This window comes from Barbus barbus, assembly GCF_936440315.1.
Source record: "Barbus barbus genome assembly, chromosome: 5".
Lineage (NCBI taxonomy): Eukaryota > Metazoa > Chordata > Actinopteri > Cypriniformes > Cyprinidae > Barbus > Barbus barbus.
The window spans coordinates 19,359,299-19,381,001 of NC_136733.1; the positions used below are offsets into that span (position 1 = coordinate 19,359,299).

Below are 21,703 nucleotides of genomic sequence, written 5' to 3' on the forward strand. Positions count from 1 at the left end.
TAGTTGAATTTTTGTTCGTTGTGACAGGTATGCACCAGAGTCTCTAACTGAGAGCAAGTTCTCAGTAGCATCAGACATCTGGAGTTTTGGAGTGGTTCTGTATGAGCTCTTTACATACAGCGACAAGCTCTGTAGCCCACCTACAGTACGTATCACAGCTGCTCTTTGTGGTTTCTTGGGGGGGGCATATGTGACTCCCTTGCACATGCCATAAGGGCAACCTTTAAAGGGGTCATCGGATGCAAAATTCACTTTACAAATTGTTTGAACCAGTGTTACTTTTGACTGCAAATTATGATTGTTTTAGTCATAGTCTTTCGACTAAAATGCCATTTAGTTTGTCATATTTTAGTCATCTGAATTGTTTTGAGTTAGTCTAGTTTTAGTCAACTAAATATCATAAGATATTAGTCGACTAAATCTACAGTAAATTTAGTCGGCTAAAATCTAATGGGTTTAGTTGAAGTGCATTTATTAAGCATTTCTCTAAAGTTTCCAAACTCATTATATAGGTTTGATATTGTTTTTTTTATCATGATAGACTGCAATTTAACGGTGACACACAACATGCCTTTGTTAAAATTAAATAAAACCACTTCTCATAAAGAACAAGAACATGGTCTTCTTGAAATGAAATACCAATGGTTATATAGGCTAATTATGCATTCTTTATAACAACTTGTTTACCATATTCTTCATTCTTTCAAGCAGACATATTTATTTCTATAAATTAATTTAGATTAATCTTTAGGGCTACTAAAGTTTTTCAGTCAAGAGCAGTGAGAGATTGTATGTCTTTCTATTGTTGCTTGATTAACATCAATGACTCGGAGCAACTAAATTAGGCTGCTATCCCTTTAAAACTGAATGCACGATGACGGATGCAATGAATGCAATGTACCGATGCACGTACTCCCTACTGTTTACATTCACAGCTGTGTTTACGTGAATACTCGTCACAACGGACATTTCGATATAATTTTGAATGTGTTTCTCCGTTCATGCGACTTGAAAGAGTACTCTGAGTACTTCTGTGTGTGTATGCTGCGTGTGTATGCGCTCAGAAAACCGGACCGAATTGAGTTCTCACTTGCGTCGTCAGATTTATGCATATGTCTGCTCTCCTCTTAATCCAACATATTGACATTTTTGAACGTTTTATGATCCCGTGCAGCAAGTGTATTTGATCTTATGTCCCGCCGGTTCATATGTTCGCATCTAACCTTCTATGCAGCAGATTCGTTCTGAATTAATCTCTTCCCAAATCGTCCCTCCCTAACATTTTCGTCTCGTTTTTATTCAATTAACACTGGTTTGAACATAAATGTGAGTTGGAAGTGTGTACACGTCCATCCTATAATGATAAAAAATCCATCCAGTTGTTTTTTTTAATCCCCTTTCTCAAATCAGGCTGTTCTGAGATTCCTGTCAGAATGACGTAGTTCTGCACAGGCCGCTCCCACGAGAGTTGATTGACAAGTCCGTCTTATCTTAGACCCGCACTGAGAGAGCTGTCTGCCATTGTGTCGCCTCTGGTGCAGGAGAAGACAATTTCTCCGATTTAAGCGATTTAAGTGTTTAGCTGTTGGTTGTAATAATGAATATTGCAGTTGTCAATTACTCCCGACATCTGAGCCGCTGAAGATGCAGAGGATTAACATTACCTTCGTTTTTGAAGGGAATGCGCCGATCCCTATCTACATAAATGCATCTATGTTCGCGCAAATCATTCATGATCCAGCTTCATCTACAGAAGAAGTTAGTATAAAGGTTTTATATAAATCTTTGCAAATCGCCTTTCCTAATAATGTGCTAGTTAGCCAGTTTCGCGGCTGAAGTTTACAGTCTTCTCATCACTCTACGGAAGAGAGGGGTGGGGTCAGCAGAGCTCATTAGCATTTAAAGCAACATGGACTAAAAACAGCTCACTGAAAACAGAGTTGATTTCGACAGGGTAAAAAAGGTGTTTATTACACTACCATTGAGAAGTTTTAACCAAAGCATGTTATAGACTTTTCATTAAGACCCTAAAGAATCATATCAACTTGTGGAAAATGGACGTCCGATGACCCCTTTAACAGTGGCTTGTTTTGAATTGCTTTGGTTATGTACATGGGGCACACATGGGGCAAGTCCAAATAACCAGTCAACGACGCCTCTTACAATTGTGGAAATTTAAGAATCTCTGTTTTGTTGTGTATAGGTATTTCTGAATATGATGGGAGGTGACAAGCAGGGACAAACGATAGTCTATCATCTCATCGAGCTCTTGAAAACAGGAAACCGTTTACCCCAGCCAATGGGCTGTCCTTCAGAGGTACCACATTTCACAACACAATGACAGCTTATTCAGATTATGATCCTGACTTCTAATGTACAGTTGTCTTAAGATTTATTCACATACATTAAGCAAATGTATAGTGCATATAGAATGCTAATAGTAATCTGCAGACATTTGACATTTATACTCCATAAATTAAATTGTACACATTCAATCCTTTTTTAAAAGCAAGGGGGAAAAATGTTAAAAAGATTTCTTTAAAGTAAATGCTCTTCCTTCAAAGAATCCTGAACATCAGATAACACTAAATTAAGCAGTACAACACTCTTCAAAACTGATAGTAAGAAATGTTTCTTGAGCACTAAGAAAGCATAATATGTGACCCTGGACCACAAAACCAGTCATAAGAGTCAGTTTTTAGAAATTGAGATTTATACATCATCTCAAAGCTGAATAAATAAGATTTCCATTGATATATGTTTTGTTAGGATAGGACAATATTTGGCCAATATACAACTATTTGAACATCTGGAATCTGAGGGTGCAAACAAATCTAAATATTGAGAAAGTCGCCTTTAAAGTTGTCTAAATGAAGTTCTTAGCAATGCATATTACCAATCAAAAATTAAGTTTTGATATATTTACAGTAGGAAATTTACAAAATAACTTCATGAAACATGATCTTTACTTAATGTCCTAATGAGTTTCGGCATAAAAGAAAAATCAATAATGTATTACATACAATGTATTTTTGGCTATTGCTACAAATATACCTCAGCGACTTAAGACTGGTTTTCTGGTCCAGGGTCACATATGATATATGATTTCTAAAGGATCATATAACACTGAAGACTGAAAAAATGGCAGCTGAAAATTGAGCTTTGCATCACAGAAATAAATTACTTTTTTTTTTTTCTTTAAAGAAAACTTATTTTAAATTATAAGTAATTTTTCACAATAATACTGTTGTACAGTACTTCTTTCATAAAACACATTTTAAAAATCATACTGACCTCAAACTTTTAAATGTTATTATACAATTATATGAAGTGTCTTGCAATTTCAAATCCGTGATTATGGGCAGAATTGTTAAATAATCACTTTCTGAATTCTTTTAGATGTGCGAGATCATGCAGGAATGCTGGGACACCGATCCTAGTCTTCGGCCACCCTTCAAGGAGCTCGCTCTCCGTGTAGACCTGATCCGGGACAGCAGCGATTCAGACCGATATACCCAAGTGCCTGAATTTTAGGAAAGAAGCTTCACTTGCTCACCGCTGCCACGCAGATACCCAGCCCTGAGCCTGTCCTCTGTCTTAATTTGTTTCTTTGTGCCATTTACGGCAAATCTTACCCCAGGACTTGATCACCTCATCTTCTGACTGAACAATTAAGGTCATTTATATCAAGAATGGGTTTCTCTTTTGCTAGCAGTGCTGGCATGCACCCCTTTATCAGCGATGACATGAATGAAGAATTTTCTTAAGAAATGCAAGAGCTGTGCATTTTTACATCCATGTGTTTGTATGTACATATATAAAGATGATTTTATAATTTTCTAAAAATGAAATGAATAACTATTTGGAAGCAGTGTCATGTAAATTAAGATTTCAAAAAAATATAGGTTTATAGTAATGCAGGAGGTGACTGATTGAAAGATGAAAGTTCTTGCTATTGTAAGTCTTTATATTTTCTTTGAATAAAAAAATGCTAATATGTTTCAGTCATCATTGTATCCCAAAATAGCCATTGATGAGCCATTTCCCAGTGGTGTTACCCCTCTTTGTTAGATGATGGGTGTGTGGTATATGCGCAAACGTATTGCTTTTCAGCGCCACATAGTCTGTCAAACTGGTATGCGTATTTTTAAGCCCTGTCTCTTGTTCACATAAATCTTTGAGGGATTCTGTGGATATGCTGTATAATTTTATTTCCATGTCCTGTTTTTTGGCCTCAAACAGACTTTTTTTTATTTTATTTTTATTACTAATTAGAACCTATGATTTGTATTTGTACAGGATAAGAAGGAAATATATTATTTCCTATGTTGTAGTGAAACGACGTGGTGTGCGTCTTCTGATCCATATCGACGTCATTTTGGCATTCACATTGTGTCTTATTTTGAATCACTTTAGAACAGATATAGAATGACTCAAATGTGAATGCATTTCCACCTGTCATAATTCGGTTTGCTTAAAAAATAACAAGCTTGAGTTGGAGTATGATGCCAGTTACTATTAAACATACATATTTTGAGCCTAAAACAAGCTCAGCTCAGATCCCATTGTCTACGTTTTATATGCTGGCAGTGTAATCATTCTAATGCAGTTCAGAATCAGAACAGCGCAGACGTCTAAATGTATTGTTGATGTGCTGTTATTAATTTGCTCTATTAGTGTGTACTGTACAATGCATGACTTCTTATCAGCTAATTCACATTGTACATTTGTACGTTATACAGCTAGAGATTATAACAAATGTTTACATGAGGGTTGATTCACAGTTTGAATCTCTTCAACAGCAACTGGCTGATGTTTAAAAGAAATAGGTGTGGAATTTATATTGCAACATTCTTTAAGGGTTTATTGAGCAGGTTTGGGTGGTTAGTCTTACATCAGTCACACTTTTCCATGTTAATAAGGTGTGATTTAAAGGATATTGCATTATGCTATATTAAGGAATAGACACAAATGCATGTTTAATGCAAAACGTTTTCTTTTACACCCCATTTAAGTGGCTGTAGTGGCATTTAATTATTGTTGTTGTATATACATCAATGTAATCAGTAATGAGAAAATGCGTGAGAGAATGAAATATGGCAAGTCTTTTATTCCTTAAAACTAAAAGTGTAGTATTCATCTTTTACATTCACGTGACTTTTCCACTCATCTGCCATGTTCATGACTGTCTGTAGGAAAAGTAATGGCAGTGAATATAAAAACATGAACCGAGATACCATGACAATAACGCTGGTCTCGGGATTTGATCCAGAACAGGTCACAGAAAACAAAAAAAACACGATAATGGAGAAATCTTTCTTAGTTTGAAGGAATCATTTATAACAGAAATAAAAATTAGTGATTTAGAATTTGTGATTGTAATTTCTTCCTTATTGTACGGTGGCCGAGAGAACTCAACGCGCTGCATCTTCAGAAAACACATGCAAATAGAAAAACCACCAGCAAATCAAGGAAACATTTTCATCAATTTGACAGCAGGTGGTGCAAATGCTCACAACACAACCAAATAAAGAATTGTATTTGCAGCGCGTTTCTTTGGTTGTGTTGTATTTGCAGTTCGTTTCTTTATTTGTGTTGTGAGCATTTGCAGCGTGTGTGTTGTCAAATTTGCAAAGTTGTTTTCTTAATTGCAGCGCATTGAGCTCTCTCGGCCACCGTATTATTGTGACGTATAGCCGAGCAAAATGGTTTCTCCAATGAGAAGAAAAAAAAGGACGGGATTTGTCCATAGTGAAAGCTGCTGCTTAATCTGCTTTAAGTCCATCATTTTTGGGTCCAAGCACTTGATCAGATTCAAAAAGCAAGCAGTATATGGTGCTAATGGGCCTACATTCATGGTGTGCCATAATGCTACCAGAAATCCTCATCCTAAAATTTATCTCCATAACCTCATTTGGCCTGACTGTGCTGAATATTTCATGAATGATTAATATATTGGTGCCAGGGACGCAGTGAACGACACTGACACTAGTACACCGAGACTTCTTAGAAGCTTACTGTTAAAGGAATAAATGTGCATGTGGCTTGCCATATAGACGCGTGTGGGGCAGGAGGTCGGAAGGGGTGTGGCCAGCGTCGTGAGAGTTCATAAATACAGCTTTGGTCAGCGGACTCCTCGCACTGCTTCAAATGTTATGCTGCATCCTGCGATGAACAACGTTTGCAGGACCTGACCGAGGATAGGACGAGAGAACAGGCTGGTCGCACCTCTGGTGTAAGTAATTTCCCAAACATAGACGTAGGACGTAGAGCAGGATTTTATTTTAAAACACCGAAAGTAGCCTACATGCATCATTAATCTTTAATAGAGAATTATCTAGCAAAGCAGCCGAAAAACGATCAACCGAGTTCACAAACACTGTGGTAAGATATAAAATACAGTACATACCATATGCAGAATATATAGAGAACTGGGGCTTGTTGTCACACATTTTAATCTAATGAATATTTGGGTTTATTTGTAAATGTCCGTTTCTGTATGATAGCACACGTCCTTGATATTCGCGAAAAATGCTCTTGTCCTGAGAACAACTTCTTTCAGATATAATCTACCTTCATTAGGTCTATAGGTCTGAGTCAGGGTTATAGGTATAAAACTATTTTAAAAAATCAAATATAGGAAAACCTTAGAGGGTTTATTCTTTTTTTTTAAGCTAAATGCCAAGGAAACATGTTTCATTTAGACTAGATAGTTTATACCTAGATAGTTAGATAGTTACCTACTAAAATAATAAAAAAATAATACAAAATATATGGGCCTAAAACTAATAAAATAACACAATGAATTTCAGTGTTTTTTTATTGTCCACTTGTTTACCCAACAGCTATAGCAAAAAGAAAATTATTGTAATTTTAAATTAAGTTAACTTTGTGTCCTGTAATATATTTAATGGAACATATGATTAGATATTATTTCCAATACCAGTGCACTTGTAAATACAAAAATTGTTTGCATTTAAGTGATTTAACAATAAAAATTGGCAGTTATTCTTTAAACTGAAAATTACTGCTGTTTATTAAACAGAATTGAACTGTTTATTGCCTGATTTAATTGTCATTATTCTGCGAATGCTACGTAATTGTTCTGTATGGAAAATGGAGTTGCTAAACACTTTTACTAGTTTTATGAGTCCGTATTCGATAGAAGACAGTGATTCAACCTGCAGCAACAACTAGATGCTGATGCAGACAGGTTCCTGACACAACAATAGTGCAGAGCAGACACATGATGAAACATGGAGCTTTTGCCCTTAATCCTCAGGAGTGCCTGTATTTACTCTTTACACCCAAACCTATAGATACTGTCAAGAGTCTGCATTAACACAGCATTGTACAGCTCTCTCTCCACCCTCAATACCATGACTGAGGCGCCCTTGAGCAAGGCACCGAACCCCCGCAGCGTAAACGGCTGCCCACTGCTCCGGGTGTGTGTTCACAGTGTGTGTGTTCACAGTGTGTGTGTTCACAGTGTGTGTGTTCACAGTGTGTGTGTTCACAGTGTGTGTGTTCACAGTGTGTGTGTTCACAGTGTGTGTGTTCACAGTGTGTGTGTGTGTGTGTTCACAGTGTGTGTGTGTGTGTGTTCACAGTGTGTGTGTGTGTGTTCACAGTGTGTGTGTGTGTGTTCACAGTGTGTGTGTGTGTGTTCACAGTGTGTGTGTGTTCACCGTGTGTGTGTGTGTTCACCGTGTGTGTGTGTGTTCACCGTGTGTGTGTGTGTTCACCGTGTGTGTGTGTGTTCACCGTGTGTGTGTGTGTTCACCGTGTGTGTGTGTGTTCACCGTGTGTGTGTGTGTTCACCGTGTGTGTGTGTGTTCACCGTGTGTGTGTTCACAGTGTGTGTGTTCACAGTGTGTGTGTTCACAGTGTGTGTGTGTGTGTGTGTTCACTGTGTGTGTGTGTGTGTGTTCACTGTGTGTGTGTGTGTGTGTTCACTGTGTGTGTGTGTGTGTGTTCACCGTGTGTGTGTGTGTTCACCGTGTGTGTGTGTGTTCACCGTGTGTGTGTGTGTTCACCGTGTGTGTGTGTGTTCACCGTGTGTGTGTGTTCGTGTGTGTGTGTGTGTGTGTGTGTGTGTTCACAGTGTGTGTGTGTGTGTGTGTGTGTGTGTGTGTGTGTGTTCACTGTGTGTGTGTTCACTGTGTGTGTGTTCACAGTGTGTGTGTGTGTGTGTGTGTGTGTGTGTGTGTGTGTGTGTGTGTGTGTTCACTGTGTGTGTGTGTTCACTGTGTGTGTGTGTGTTCACAGTGTGTGTGTTCACAGTGTGTGTGTTCACAGTGTGTGTGTTCACAGTGTGTGTGTGTGTGTGTGTGTGTGTGTGTGTGTGTGTGTGTGTGTGTGTGTGTGTGTGTGTGTGTGTGTTCACCGTGTGTGTGTGTTCACCGTGTGTGTGTGTGTTCACAGTGTGTGTGTGTGTTCACAGTGTGTGTGTTCACGTGTGTGTGTTCACAGTGTGTGTGTGTGTGTGTGTGTGTGTTCACGTGTGTTCACGTGTGTGTGTGTGTGTGTGTGTGTGTGTGTTCACAGTGTGTGTGTGTGTGTGTGTGTGTGTGTGTGTGTGTTCACAGTGTGTGTGTGTGTGTTCACAGTGTGTGTGTGTGTGTGTGTGTGTTTGTGTGTGTGTTCACTGTGTGTGTGTGTGTGTGTGTGTGTGTGTGTGTGTGTGTGTGTGTGTGTGTGTGTGTGTGTGTGTGTGTGTGTGTGTGTGTGTGTGTGTGTGTGTGTGTGTGTGTGTGTGTGTGTGTGTGTGTGTGTGTTCACCGTGTGTGTGTGTGTTCACCGTGTGTGTGTGTGTTCACCGTGTGTGTGTGTGTTCACCGTGAGTGTGTGTGTTCACTGTGTGTGTGTTCACAGTGTGTGTGTGTGTGTGTTCACCGTGTGTGTGTGTGTGTGTTCACCGTGTGTGTGTTCACGTGTGAGTGTGTGTGTGTGTGTTCACAGTGTGTGTGTGTGTGTGTGTGTGTGTGTGTTCACTGTGTGTGTGTTCACTGTGTGTGTGTTCACTGTGTGTGTGTGTGTGTGTGTGTGTGTGTGTGTGTGTGTGTTCACTGTGTGTGTGTGTTCACTGTGTGTGTGTGTTCACTGTGTGTGTGTGTTCACTGTGTGTGTGTGTTCACTGTGTGTGTGTGTGTTCACTGTGTGTGTGTGTGTTCACAGTGTGTGTGTTCACAGTGTGTGTGTGTTCACAGTGTGTGTGTGTGTGTGTGTGTGTGTGTGTTTGTGTGTGTGTTCACTGTGTGTGTGTGTGTGTGTGTTCACTGTGTGTGTGTGTGTGTGTGTGTGTTCACTGTGTGTGTGTGTGTGTGTGTGTGTGTGTGTGTGTGTGTGTGTGTGTGTGTGTTCACAGTGTGTGTGTGTGTGTGTGTGTGTGTGTGTGTGTGTGTGTTCACGTGTGTGTGTTCACGTGTGTGTGTTCACGTGTGTGTGTGTGTGTGTGTGTGTGTGTGTGTGTTGACTGTGTGTGTGTGTGTGTGTGTTCACAGTGTGTGTGTGTGTGTTCACGTGTGTGTGTTCACAGTGTGTGTGTGTGTGTGTGTGTGTGTTCACGTGTGTTCACGTGTGTGTGTGTGTGTGTGTTCACAGTGTGTGTGTGTGTGTGTGTGTGTGTGTGTGTGTGTGTGTGTTCACAGTGTGTGTGTGTGTGTTCACAGTGTGTGTGTGTGTGTGTGTGTGTGTGTGTGTGTGTGTGTGTGTTCACTGTGTGTGTGTGTGTGTGTGTGTGTGTGTGTTCACTGTGTGTGTGTGTGTGTGTGTGTGTGTGTTCACTGTGTGTGTGTGTGTGTGTGTGTGTGTGTGTGTGTGTGTGTGTGTGTGTGTGTGTGTGTGTGTGTGTGTGTGTGTGTGTGTGTGTGTGTGTGTGTGTGTGTGTGTGTGTGTGTGTGTGTGTGTGTGTGTGTGTGTGTGTGTGTGTGTGTGTGTGTGTGCGCACTTTGGATGGGATAAATGCAGAGCACGAATTCAGAGTATGGGTCACCATACTTGGCCGTATGTCACTCACTTCATTTTCACTTTAACACAGATCCATACAGTAGTAGAACTGAGCGGATTAAAGGACTGCGATTCTGTCAGCAGGGAAGCAAATTGTTTTGAAAAGTGAAAATGGTCACATTCCCACCTCATGAAAGGATTAAATTTGAATGATATAAAGTAACCTTTTATTTGGACATCAGGCGGTTCTGTATGTGTTTGCAGGCTGCTGACAGCTTGTTAGTTTCTTTAATGCATCAAGCTGTGTAATATGGGTGAGAGAACAAGTCAAGGACAAAGCTTTCATGAACTATGCTGAAACATGAGTATGTTTGTCTGCTGCTAGTGGCGTGGAGTCAATGGCAGTGAAGGACTGACTTAGTCCATGATCACATCAAGCAGGGCTGGGTAGAGGAGTGGCATTGTGGGTCATGTTGTTGACTCTCAAGCTCTTGTGATTTTTGGCACTTGCTACGAATTTCCATCAGCAGTTGTTCTTGTTAGGTCTGTCTTTGGTTACTGCTTGTGCTTCTTGGTGCTGTTTCAAAGAGTTGATAGGTGTTGATAGTGTTTAGCAGTTAAAATTAAGATAAAGGTAAACGTACCCATTAAGCACACTTCCATTTTTGAGATCAGATTATAAAAACAAAAAATTATTTATTATCCTACTTGATGTTTTAACCAATTGATGTGTTTGTTACTATATACCTCCTATAATTTCAAGTCAATCAGATCATTGCACTATGATATGGGTCTCCATGTGTTCACACTGTCTGGCGGCCATTTTGAAAGCTGTCTGAAAACTTTCACCAAAAGAGGAGCCCCTTAAATGCGTTTTTTTTTTTTTTTTTTTTTTAAGTATGTTTGTCTGCTGCTAGTGGCGTGGAGTCAATGGCAGTGAAGGACTGACTTAGTCCATGATCACATCAAGCAGGGCTGGGTAGAGGAGTGGCATTGTGGGTCATGTTGTTGACGCACAAGCTCTTGTGATTTTTGGCACTTGCTACGAATTTCCATCAGCAGTTGTTCTTGTTAGGTCTGTCTTTGGTTACTGCTTGTGCTTCTTGGTGCTGTTTCAAAGAGTTGATAGGTGTTGATAGTGTTTAGCAGTTAAAATTAAGATAAAGGTAAACGTACCCATTAAGCACACTTCCATTTTTGAGATCAGATTATAAAAACAAAAAATTATTTATTATCCTACTTGATGTTTTAACCAATTGATGTGTTTGTTACTATATACCTCCTATAATTTCAAGTCAATCATATCATTGCACTATGATATGGGTCTCCATGTGTTCACACTGTCTGGCGGCCATTTTGAAAGCTGTCTGAAAACTTTCACCAAAAGAGGAGCCCCTTAAATGCGTTTTTTTTTTTTTTTTTTTTTTAAGCCTTTATTTTGGGTAAGTTTCACTACTTATTGTAAAATTTAAGAGATTAATGTTCAGACTTATTATAACCTGGAACTTGGATGTGGGAAATAGTTACTTTAGATTCAAAAGATAGTTTTAGTAACATAGCACAGATGCTACAGAACACAGTTAGCTGACTAGCTGTATAAGATTGTGTGCTACGCTAACATATTACTTCACAGGCTTTACTGACTTGTACTTTTACATCCATAATATTATAAATTGACAGTTTATTGCTGGTCTGTGGTTTTACAGTGCTGTAATTTTTAAAGATTTTTAAAGATTTCATATTTTAAGGTGAGCTTACAGGGTGCACTACTATGAAAATCACACAACTTCAGTGTGACATCAATAAGAAAAAGTATAATTTTATAGATATTGTTAATAATAGCTGTTCATATTAAAATATGTATGAACTTAATACATGACCTAGACTATTTATTTAGCAAAATCCTGTCATTTTAATAAATATTAAATATATTAAATTGTTGCTGCTCCAACCCAGTGTGCTCTCTTTAAGCTCTTCCACATTGAACGTCTATGTAAATACTTCATAAACAGACTTTACATATTAACTGATGGATGTCACTTTAAGTTAAAGGAACACTCCACTTTTTTTGGAAATAGGCTCATTTTACAACTCCCCAAGGGGAAGTCGTGGCCTAATGGTTAGAGAGTCGGACTTGTAATCCGAAGGTTGCGGGTTCGAGTCTCCGGCCGGCAGGAATTGTAGGTGGGGGGAGTGAATGTCCAGCACTCTCTCCACCCTCAATACCACGACTGAGGTGCCCTTGAGCAAGGCACCGAACCCCCAACTGCTCCCCGGGCGCTGCAGCATAAATGGCTGCCCACTGCTCCGGGTGTGTGTTCACTGCTGTGTGTGTGCACGTTGGATGGGTTAAATGCAGAGCACGAATTCCGAGTACTTATTGCCGAGTATGGGTCACCATACTTGGCTGAATGTCACTTCACTTCGTTTTACCTTTTTCGAATCCATTCAGCCGATCTCCGGGTCTGGCGGTAGCACTTTTAGCATAGCTTAGCATAGATCATTGAATCGAATTCGACCATTAGCAGCTCGCTCAAAAATGACCAAAGAGTTTTGATATTTTTCCTATTTTTCCTTAACTCTTCTGTAGTTGCATCGTGTACGAAGACTGACGGAAAATGTTGCGATTTTCTAGGCCGTTATGGCTAGGAACTATACTCTCAATCTGGCGTAATAATCAAGGAACTTTGCTGCCGTACCATGGGTGAAGCAGGCGCAATGATATTACGCAGCGCCTGAAAGTAGTCCCCAGCTAGGTAATGAGTTATGATATAGCTGAGAACTACTTTCAGGCGCTGTGTAATATCATTTCCCCAAACATTTGAATATTGCCTTGGCAACTAACCGAATTAAAATCAAATTTAAGTAATTTTTTGAATGAAGTCACGGATTTGTATTATAGATAGATCAGTGGTTAAATTCCTATAACAAAATGTCAAATAAAAATAAACCTGAACAGAAATGTTAATGTAAAAATATAAAGCTGCACAAGCACATAAAATTATTATAACTCGAAAATGAAAACAGAAAAAAGATAAAGAAAAGCTCATTCTAAATATGAGCAAATACTATAGCAGTATATAAATAATACTAAAATAACACTGAAATAGAGTTACATACCATAATGTTGAAATTCTGTGAAAATATTTACAGAAGGTGAGAACCGACTGGCGGATTCAGCATGGAGAGGTACTTGAGCGACCCACCGGATGACGGCTATGGCTGGGTCGTGGTCACCTCAGCCTTCTTCATCATGGGCCTCACTGCTGCTGTTCTTAAAAACTTTGGCCTGTTTTTCCTCGAAATCCAAAGTCACTACGATGTCCTTAACAGTACTACCTCATGGGTGACCTCAACCACTATTGCTGTGTTTCATTTGGGAGGTGAGGAAGGATTTTATGTTCTGCCTTTTTCAAATAGTTATAAACAGAAACCATATGAATACTCTCAGAACAGGTATAACAAATTGTCTGAAACTGACATTTAATGATGACACCAGACCTGCGTAACAAGACATGTTTTTCTCATCTGTTTAGCCCCTCTGGCCAGTGCTCTCAGTATGCACCTGTCCCAGCGCACTGTCATCGTGGTCGGAGGGCTTCTGGCTGCTTCAGGAATGATTATCGCCTCTTTGGGCCTCAGCCTGCCTTGGATGTATCTGTCTGTTGGTGTACTCCAAGGTAAGTTTAGTTTTCAATAATTATGCGATACTGAATTGCAGCACACAATACTCTTTTTAACTAATACAAGATTTTTTTTGTAATACATGGGCACGAAAATCTTAAAATTCAGCTTTAAAATCACAGGAATAAATTACATTTTAAAATATATTCAAATAGAAAACAGGTATTTTAGATAGTAAAAATATTTATTTAAATGGTAGAAATGCTGTAAAATGAGGATGCTGTCAAAAATAATGTCATAAATAGATTTTCTTTATCAATTAAATTCTAACAACTAAATTAAATCAACATGTGTGAGCATCCTTTGGGTTTAAAGCAGCTTTTGCCCTAGGTGCTCTCTGCATAGTTTTTCAGGGAACTTTGCAGGTAGGTTTCTGAAAGCATCTTGGAGACGTTGCCACAGTTCTTCTGGATTTAGTCTGTCTCAGTTCTGTTTCTTGCTTTCATACCAGACAGACTGGATGATGATCAGATCAGATCTCTGTGTGGAGACTCCTTGTGCAAACACAAATCTCACTGGATTATTACAATTAATGGCAAAATGAATGTTTGCAAATGTAAACTGATATTTCCTACTGACACACTACAGCAAAAGATAGAAATAACGGACTTAAAACCATTTTTAGCTGGCAAAAATACTAGTGTTCTGCTACCCGAATTCCAGAAATGTTGGGACGTTTTTTTAAAGTGATATAAATTTGATGTTTATCTGCTTATCCCCAGGGCATCCAAGATGTAGGTGACTTTGTTTCTTCAGTAGAACACAAACAAAGATTTTTAACTCAAACCGTTGCAGTCTGTCAGTTATATAATGCCAGTCAATGGGCACCAATTGAGAGTGAAAAAAAAAAAAAAAATGTGCACAGACAAATTAAAATTAAACCCTGCAGCTGGTGACGATACATTGCTTTTTGATGTCCTAAAACACAAAACGATCGGTTTGTGCGAGAAACTGAACAGTATTTACATAATTTTTTACCTCTGAAAATTTCATTTTTGGGTGAACTATCCCTTTAAATTTGAATAAAATGAAAACTAAAACGCTTTCAAATCACATGAGCCAATATTTTATTTACAATAGAATAGGTCGAATCGCGATTACAATTATGGATGCCACGATTACATAATCGTTCAAACCCGCCATTACGAAAATAAATAATTAAAAATGCCTACTTGCATTATTCTGTGTGCTTAAGAGGTGTTTGCAGTGCGGGGTTTAACAAACTCAAACACACTGGATAAAAGACATTTTGTCTAACTCGTCACTCTGTTGTGCATGATAGATAGGTACTCGTTTGAACCACGCACCACACGGACCTTTTTATCCGCTCGCCTCGCGAGTTTACAGCGTATGCGTTTATCACCAGTCACGATCACGCGCTAAACAACGCTGTGAAATCCAGTAAGAAGCACTCGAGTTCAGCGTAGAGTTCTCCAGAACAAATCACGTATCTTTAATTTTAACTGGTTTAAAGCCAAATAAATCGGAGCTGTTATTCTCATCAACACTGATGCAGAAACAGTGCAACAACGATCCAGTTAGAAGACATTTCAATCCACAAATCGCACACATTTACCATAGTTTTACTGTAGTAACCGTAACAATGGTAAGGTGGCAGAAAAGTAGGGTATTCATATTGAGTATTATTAATATACTAAATATGTTAAAGGAGTAATGGAATATAAGTACATTGTTAATTATTCTATCAGTTGATGTGGATTTGTAATTGACTGAATGTCTTTAGGCTACTGTTCTTCAATGCAAACTCCATAGAAACCATATAGTTAGGCTACTTTTTTACCATGGTAATGAGGTGCTGTACTTTTGGTTATGTATAAAAGATGAGGCTGTTACAGTTTTCACAATGGTACTGTCAAATATACATCTGCATTCCAACTCAAGCTCCTGCTACTCTGAGCTCAAGCTCCTGTTGTAATGTGTATTTCTAAGAGACAAAACTTGTAATATTACATGTTCAGTGCTACCAAATCAGGAGCTGTTGCCACTGCTCTCCAATGTTGGTCTGGAGCCCTGATAATATAAATGGTACTGTAAAATGTTACTGTAATTTGAAGTTTCATCTGTTTAATTGTAAATTAAATATATAGTTTTCACTTTTTTTAATATATATTTTATATAAAAACAATGGCATAAATCTGTTCAAAATCGTTATTAATAATCGCAATTACAATCTCAAGGGAATAATCGATAATGATGATTTTTGTCATAATCGTGCAGCCCTGCAATAGAACATAGAGAACATAACAAATGTTTAAACTGAGTAATTTTATGCACGAAATAAGCTCATTTCAAATTTGATGCCTGCTACAGGTCTCAAATTAGTTGGGACGGGGGCATGTTTACCATGGTGTAGCATCTCTCTTCTTTTCAAAACAGTTTGAAGATGTCTGGGCATCGAGGTTGAGTCTCTGGAGTTTTGGTGTTGGAATTTGGTCCCGTTCTTGCCTGATATGTTTCCAACTGCTGAAGAGTTTGTGGTCGTCTTTGATGTATTTTTCGTTTAATGATGACTGATGAGCCAAATGTTCTCTATAGATGAAAGATCTGGGGTCTCATTTATAAAACTCTCCGTAGATTTCATCCTAAAAGTGTACGTACGCACAAAAGCTAGATTTTGTGTACGCGTTAATTTTTTCAGATTTATAGGACCATGCGTACGCCAGAACCTGCGCAAAAATCCCTTTATAAATTCCAGTCAGGGGAAAATTGTGTATACGTGCATCTCAACCCCGACTCCTCCCAGAAATCACCATATATGGAGCTTACAACACCTAGTTTTACTATGCATAACCTCATCTGCATATAATTTCCATGCACGTTCCCATCCATGTAACACGTGTTTAATGTAACACGCCATTTACAGGTATTTCCCTAAACCACCACACAGCTCATATATTTTTCAGCCAAGGGGTGAGAACGTAATGATTACGAAAACGATTATTTTTTGTTAATAATTTTATTTCAGTTCGTTTTTCAATAACTGTTGTTAGTTTCGTTTCATTTTAGTTTTTCAAATATTTTGACATTTGCATTTTATTGCAGTTTACGAAATAGTTTTTTCATCAATCGTTTTCATCTTAGTTTTAGTATTCGTTTACGAAAATAAACTTGACGCCAAGTTTATTTTTTATACATCCAGATATGTGCGTGGAAAATTGATTGAAAATAAGAGACCCCTGGACTGCAGACAGGCCAACTCAGTACCCGGACTCTTCTACTATGAAGCCATGCTGTTGTAATGGCTGCAGTATGTGGTTTTGCATTGTCCTGCTGAAATACACAAGGCCTTCCCTGAAATAGACGTCATCTAGAGGGGAACATATGTTGCTCTAAAACGTTTATATACCTTTCAGCATTCATAGTGCCTTCCAAAACATGCAAGCTGCCCATACCGTATGCACTTATGCACCCCCCATACCATCAGAGATGCTGGCTTTTGAACTGAACGCTGATAACACGCTGGAAGGTCTCCCTCCTCTTTAGTCCGGAGGACATGGCGTCCATGATTTCCAATAAGAATGTCAAATTTGGACTCGTCTGACCATAGAACACTTTTCCACTTTGAAACAGTCCATTTTAAATGAGCCTTGGCCCACAGGACACAACGACGCTTCTGGACCATGTTCACATATGGCTTCCTTTTTGCATGATAGAGCTTTAGTTGGCATCTGCAGATGGCACGGATGACTGTGTTTACCAACAGTGGTTTCTAGGAGTATTCCTGGGCCCATTTAGTAATGTCAATAACAAAATCATGCTGATGAGTGATGCAGTTTCGTCTGAAGGCCTGACGACCACGGGCATCCAACAAAGGTCTTCGGCCTTGTCCCTTACTCGCAGAGATTTCTCCAGTTTCTCTGAATCTTTTGATGATGTTATGCACTGTAGATGATGAGATTTACAAAGCCTTTGCAATTTGACGTTGAGGAACATTGTTTTTAAAGTATTCCACAATCTTTTTACACACTTTCACAGATTGGAGAGCCTCTGCCCATCTTTACTTGAGAGACTCTGCCTCTCTAAGACATCCCTTTTATAGCTAATCGTGTTACAGACCTGATGTCAATTAACTTGATTAGTTGCTAGATGTTCTCCCAGCTGAATCTTGCTTTTTCAGCCCTTTGTTTCCCCCATGTCAACTTTTTTGAGACCTGTAGCAGGCAACAAATTTGAAATGAGCTCATTTAGTGGATAAAAGTGTAAAAGTTCTCAGTTTAAATCTTTATATTCTGTTCTATTGTGAATAAAATATTGGCTCATGTGATTTGGAAGTCTTTTAGTTTTAATTTTATTCAAATTTAAAAAAACATCCCAACATTGTGTGTGTGTGTGTGTGTGTGTGTGTGTGTGTGTGTGTGTGTGTGTGTGTGTGTGTAAAATTCAACTATGGCAGCATAGGAATAAATTATTGTAAAATATATTACAAATTATTACGTATTACATGGTGTATTACAAAATTATTATTTTCAATTGTAATAATATTTTACAATATTACCGTTTTACTGTATTTTGATCAAATAAATGCAGTCTTTGTGATCATAAGAGCCAACTCCAAACGTTTTATTGGTAGTGCTCATTTTTAGTTTTTAATTCATACTTTGATTATTGATTCCTTAATTTGGTGGCACTTCTAGTCCTCCATATTTGTCTAGTGATTATTTAACCTTTTATTTTTTGTGATCTAGGACTTGGCGTCTCATTTTCTTGGATACCAGCTAACAGTATGGTCAGCCATTATTTCAGACGCTGGCGTCCCATTGCCTATGCTATCGCTAGTTCTGGAGAGTGTGTCTTTGCCATGGGATTCAGCCCATTTTTCCAGTGGCTTATTGACAGCTATTCTTGGCAGGGGGCTCTACTCATCATAGGTGGTCTTCAGCTGAATCTGTGTGTGTGTGGTGCTCTGATGAAACCCCTCCCAGCTGCACAAACCTCTATCCAAGACAAACCAGTGCTGGAAGAAAGCAGGACATCAAAAAAAGGCACTTTCCAGTGGTCCCTTTTGCAGAGGCCTGAGCTGCTGCTATATATTGTGTTTGCCATCTTAGCGGCGGCGGGTTTCTTCATCCCACCTCTGTTTCTGGTGCCCTATGCCAACAGTTTGGGCATGGAGCAGTACTGGGCGGCCTCGGTTCTGTCAGTGCTGGCATTGGCAGACCTGCTGGGCAGACTAGCGTGCGGGTGGCTGGCTAACCTGCGGCTCGTGAGAAACCTGCAGCTGCTGACCATGGTGGTCACTGCGCTGGGGGTGGTGCTGCTTCTGCTTCCCATTGCACACAGCTACTGGAGTATCCTGGTCTTTGCCTCATTCTATGGCTTCCTGTTTGGCTGCGTGGTGGCCATCCATGTGACAATTATTGTGGATATTGTTGGACTGGAGGGCTTTGACAGCGCTCTAGGGCTCTTCATGCTGTTACGGAGCTCTGGAGGATTTGTCGGTCCACCTGCTGCAGGTCAGTGCGTGTCATTAACTTGTATGCATAAGATAACTATAACAATAACTATATTAGTGCCCACAGCAATGGACGATAACATCTTCTAAGCACGTGCTGCACGTTTCTGTTTTAAAAATATTCAACAATATTTGTCTTAAAGGGACAGTTCACCCAAACATGTAAATTCTGCCATTATTTATTCATGTCGTTCCAAGCCTGTATGACTTTTTTTCTTCTTCTGTGGAACATAAAAGAAGCTATAGAAAGTCATACTTAAAGAAGATTATTATTTTGAAGTGATATGAGGGTGAGTAAATGATGCCAGAATTGACATTTTTGGGCGAACAACCAGCATTTATTCACTTATGTACTAAAGGTGTAAAAATGTATTTGTGCATTGTGATGCATCATGATGAAAAAATGTAATTAAATAATTTATAATAATTTCTTAGATGTTTTAAAACCTGTTTTTGTCCATATTCATGTGTCTTTAGCATATTCATATATATATATATATATATATATATATATATATATATATATATATATATATATATATATATATATATATATATATATATATATATATATATATATATATATATATATATATATATATATGAATCATTGTTAGAGCAGGTATTTACACCACTATTAGCTACATGCATCCTATTTGTCAAATACCATATAAATTAGTCTAATATTATTCTTTAATATAATATTAATCTAATATAATATTTAATATTGAATCTAATATTAGATCTTTAATCTAATATAATATTATTATTATTATTTTTTTTAAATAGTGGTCCGCTTTCATATTTTCATCATGTGATGGTTTAAACAGACACGTACTTTGATTTTTATGCAAATTGTCACTTTGTGTTGTGTAGGTACACTTTTGATAAAATGTGAATGTTATATTCATGTTGTTCATGTTCTGTCAACATTTTGCTGCATACTCTAAACCCCAAAACCATTTCAAAGTTAAATTAGTTAAATAGTATATTCTCCTATTTCGTTACTTTTACTACATCACGATGAGCCGGGCTAAGTAGGTAATGATGTGTAAATGTAGGTGTGCATGTTTACAGTCATTAATCTCTGTCATAAAGGATCTAATGTTGCGAAACTAAAACATTTTTTGCAGCTTACTTTACTTTAACCTACTTTTTGGACTGTAGAAAAAGTTTCTAGTAAATTTTTATATTATTTTGAGTTCTTTTATTCCCAAGAGACTCAATTTTATGATGGTGTTCTAGTGGGGAGGATAACAGTCATCGCTAACAGCAGGTTTTGTCTTTTGTCTGTCACCCGTCTCATGTTTCTGTGGTGTATCTGTGTCACAGGCTGGCTGGTGGACTGGACTCATGACTTCAGTGCTAGTTTCTACTTATCTGGCCTCTGTCTTGTCCTGTCTGGGGTTTTCGTGGTGCTTGTTGACAGGCTGGTGGAGAAGAGAAAACTCAAACTACCAGATTCATGCACGGAGACTACAGATCATCCAATACTAAAAGCGGACAGTGCAGATGTTTAAAAGCCACTGAAGATCATTTTCTAATGTTTTACTTTTGTTATATGAACTTTTGTTTATTTAAAGCCATATTATTATTATTATTATTATTATTATTATTAATGTTTTACTTTTTAAAAAAGCTATAAGCCTTTTATTATCTCAACCTCTCACCACATAACTTCCAGACAGAGAGATGTTAGTTTAAGGATGTGACACCTTTGTAGCCACTTTTCAAGCTACTTAATTGTTCACAAACAATGACAAGAAACGTGCCATTCAGAGCCTGTTTGTGCCGTTAGAAATAAAGAAGCACTGCAGAGTGCAGAAATAATAATCACTTACTGAACAAGCATTCGGGTTTGACTATTTTACAGTATCTGAAAGCAATATAAATAGTGAATTATTTTTATTTTTTTTCTTCTGTTTGAGTGCATTGCAGATACCACAAATTGCATATGCATATAAGCTACATACAGTGGCTCCAAAAAAGTAAAGTGGCATCTGCAAACAAGTAATATCCTTATCATAGTCTTGAGGTATTTTTTTAAATTACAAACTTCTTTCTGTGAAGTGTACTTGTACGGTGTTAAAATAAATTTAATTTGTTTTCATACACTTTTAACTGATGCAGTTACATTTATTAGTGTCCAAATAATTTTTGGGGCTGCTGTATTGTTTGAGAAACCCACAAAGAACAAAGCCATGAGATTAGTTCATTATTTTTATCAGGTGTCGAGGAAGTGGATTGGTTTACATCACTATTTAAATGAGTCTTGTTTTTTTATTGTATAATACCACATTTCTCTGTTTGTCGAGCAGTTCCTGTCTACTCTGTATATGTGGTGTACACGCACACACTCAGCTTTGGAATCACAAAGATGCCTTAGAAATGAAGAAATCTGCTTAAATGGACAAAGCTGCCAAATGCGTTTTTACAAAGAATTTGCCACCTTTAACCTCAAAATAACAGCCAGCCAAATAATGTTGTGCACTGAATTCATGTTCCAGAATTCTGTTCAATGTTCAGGTTTATGAAAAACACACAAAAACACACGATAGACTGTTTATCTCACATCTGACGATTTTATTAATTTACTTA

The 21,703-nt window shown here is 38.1% G+C and overlaps 3 protein-coding genes across 6 annotated transcripts in view; all 3 read left to right on the forward strand.

The window, feature by feature from the left end:
* Window positions 1–4,010, forward strand: part of LOC306870234 (tyrosine-protein kinase JAK2-like) — a 54,573-nt gene extending 50,563 nt beyond the window's left edge. The window contains exons 22-24 of one of the 2 annotated variants that reach the window (XR_013784236.1): window positions 28–145; window positions 2,204–2,317; window positions 3,400–3,993. Coding sequence is in view for 1 of the 2 variants with exons in the window: in XM_079417380.1 (XP_079273506.1) it covers window positions 28–145; window positions 2,204–2,317; window positions 3,400–3,534 (367 nt within the window). In the remaining variant the exon portion in view is untranslated. Of the gene's footprint in view, window positions 1–27; window positions 146–2,203; window positions 2,318–3,399 lie in introns of both variants that reach the window. The other variant, XM_079417380.1, reaches the window with a different exon arrangement.
* Window positions 1–21,703, forward strand: part of LOC306870239 (mucosa-associated lymphoid tissue lymphoma translocation protein 1-like) — a 1,002,100-nt gene that overhangs the window by 911,342 nt on the left and 69,055 nt on the right. The gene's annotated exons all lie outside the window — the stretch shown is intronic.
* Window positions 6,094–20,682, forward strand: LOC306870249 (monocarboxylate transporter 13-like; the record flags this gene model as incomplete). Of its 2 annotated transcripts, none has more annotated exons than XM_079417406.1 (4): window positions 6,094–6,235; window positions 13,102–13,331; window positions 13,485–13,628; window positions 18,339–19,546. In XM_079417406.1, 3 exons carry the CDS (start codon window positions 13,130–13,132, stop codon window positions 19,193–19,195), a joined length of 1,203 nt encoding a protein of 400 aa, XP_079273532.1. In that variant the 3' UTR covers window positions 19,196–19,546. The 2 variants fall into 2 exon arrangements, with proteins under 2 accessions (XP_079273532.1, XP_079273531.1); XM_079417405.1 differs by lacking the exon at window positions 6,094–6,235 and adding an exon at window positions 20,438–20,682 and having other exon boundaries at window positions 13,130–13,331; window positions 18,339–19,106.